General features: G+C 53.5%; 1 protein-coding gene across 1 annotated transcript in view; it reads left to right on the forward strand.

The window, feature by feature from the left end:
- Positions 1 to 1235, forward strand: part of TMEM86B (transmembrane protein 86B) — a 9051-nt gene extending 7816 nt beyond the window's left edge. Inside the window, exon 4 of the mRNA XM_015420765.1 lies at positions 546 to 1235. Within this exon, the coding sequence (XP_015276251.1) occupies positions 546 to 943 (398 nt within the window). The 3' untranslated portion in view covers positions 944 to 1235. The remainder of the gene's footprint in view (positions 1 to 545) is intronic.
- Positions 1236 to 2477: the final 1242 nt, after the last annotated feature.

Raw genomic sequence — 2477 nt, forward strand, 5'->3', positions numbered from 1 at the left:
AACCGCTCAGGTCTCTCCTGAGCATCACAAACAACAACAAAAGTTTACTTAGGGTTGCCAAGTGTATCTTCGCCGGGAGCGGGGGGCTCCCGGCCGTCGTCCGGTGCAAGCGCGCGCGCACCGCACGCACATCACTCGGAAGTGACGCGAGGATGCCAGGCACACTGGGGGCAGGGCCATGCCCATACAAGGGAAAACCATAGAGTTTTCCCTTGTATGGCCGTGGCCCCGCCCCCGGCGTGCCTATGTCACTTCCTGGTGACGCGCACGCAGTGGTGGGGTTCCCCCCGGGGCCCGATTCCGCGTCGTCGGAAATCAGGCCTCCAAAACGGGGGTTTACCCGCCACCCGCCCCCACTCGGCAGCCCTAAGTTTACTCAGTCTGAGGACAACATCCAAGAGGGCATGTTATGGGCATGTGGTTTTTCATTTCTTTACAAGCAGAAGTGCATATCTCTGTGTCTTTTTGTAAGCCTCCCTTAAATAAAACTGGGCACAGCTCCAAAAGCCATCCGTTTCCTCTGACCTCTGTTTCCTCCTTTGCAGGAATGGCTGCCTTTGCCATGTGTCACGTCTTCTACATTTCTGCCTTTGGCCTGCGTCCCTTCCGGCCACTCACCTTGCTCCTCCTTGTGGGGCTGGGGGCTGCCGTTTACGTTTATCTCCTGCTGCCCTGCCTGACGGGCCTGTACGTCTGGGCTGTAGCAATCTACAGCGGCCTACTCTGCGCCATGGCCTGGCGGGCTCTTTCTCGGCCTGCCCATCAGCTGAGCACATCTGTTGGCAGCCTCCTCTTCCTCGTATCCGACGTCTTCGTTGCTCTCGACAAGTTCTGTTCTTCACTGCCTCATGCTCGTGTCCTTATCATGAGCACCTACTACTCGGCGCAGGCTCTTATAGCTGTTTCCGTAGCGCCTCAGAATAATCACCGGAAGAGGAACTGAGGCCTGGGCTGGGAAGGAGGCAGTCTCGACTGAGAGGGATCCTAAGACCCCTGCCTCACAGCTTCTCTGCTCGGCTAGTCCGTTAGACTCGGCTCTGCGAGATTCTCCACACTGATTCATCTACTTCCAGACTGTTCTGCCAAACATACCTCAGGGCGCCAGTGTCCTCCGTGACCCTTATGGCCTTCCTGTCCCTTTCCGTCTCCATAGTTTTTGTATTGAAGAATCTGCCACCTCTCAAAATTAAGCCGCAGTTACGTTGGGGTTGCCAGCTCTGGGTTGGGAAATACCTGAAGATTTGGGGGTTGGAGTCTGGGGACAGGAGGGTGGGGTTTGGGGAGGGGCCTCAGCAGGGTACAATGCCATAGAGTCTGCCCTCCAATGCAGCCATTTTCTCCAGGGGAATTGATCTCTCTTGTCTGGAGGTCACTCAGTTGTAATAACGGGACATCGCCAGGCTACACCTTGAGGTTGGCAACTTAGGTTACACTTTAAAGGCAACGTCCTCAGACATTTGTCCAGTGCCTAATGACAGTCCAGCCTATCTGGAGTGTTGCATGTGAGGAAGTCGAACACATGGGCTTCCAGGTTTGTTGTCGTTCCTCCCGGTCTGTTTCATTAGACATCTCTCAATTTATACTTTCTCTTTTTTCCTCCTTAAACACATGAAACTGCCTTAAATTGATTCGGGCCCTTGGTCCATCAAAGTTACTATTGTCTACTCAGACTGGCAGTGGCTGTCCAAGATCCCAGGCAGAGGTCATCTCACATCACCTACGGCCACACCTTTTTACTGGAGATACTGGGGATTCAACCCAGGGCCTTCTGCTTGCCAAGGAGACGCTCTGCCACAGAGCCACAACTTCTCCCAGATAACAAAAATCTGGCTTGATGAGAAGCGGGCGCCTGTTGACAGTGTTGAGATGCTGTGAGGGACACTCAAAGCAGGGGTCGTTTCGTAGAAAAAGAGCTAGGGGAACTCATTAGCATAACTCATTAGCATATGCCACACCCCCTGACATCACCGGAAGTGTGTCATAAGGCCACACCCCCTGACATCACCGGAAGTGTGTCATAAGGCCACACATCCCGCCCCCAAACTCCTGCCTCCTCCTGGCTGAATGAAGGCCGGAAGCGGGGCGGCCGGAAGCAGGGGGCGGGGCTTCATCATGTGCCCCGCCCCCGTACCTCACCCGGGGGAACTGCGATCCCCCGTGATCCCCCCCAAAATGACCTCTGACTCAAAGGGAAGAAATGCAGTGGAGGGCAAATTAATCTGCTCAAATCCCTGGAAGCACAGAGAAGGGGGGAGGTTTAGGAGCAGATTGCCAAATCAGTCTCCCCTCCCATGAGTCCTTGTAAATTTATAAATATAAAATTTATAAAGAATAATAAGTATATACAAGGCCTACCAAGTAAGACCACTGGTCACCTAGGACAGTACCGTTCTCTCTGACTGCCTACAATTCTCTCACGTAGACAGAAGTATTTTCTACCACCTGTTCCCTGAGGTCCTGTTTAACGGAGATGTCAA

Source organism: Gekko japonicus, unplaced genomic scaffold (genome assembly GCF_001447785.1).
Source record: "Gekko japonicus isolate JY-2015 unplaced genomic scaffold, Gekko_japonicus_V1.1 scaffold1715, whole genome shotgun sequence".
Taxonomy (NCBI): Eukaryota; Metazoa; Chordata; class Lepidosauria; order Squamata; family Gekkonidae; genus Gekko; species Gekko japonicus.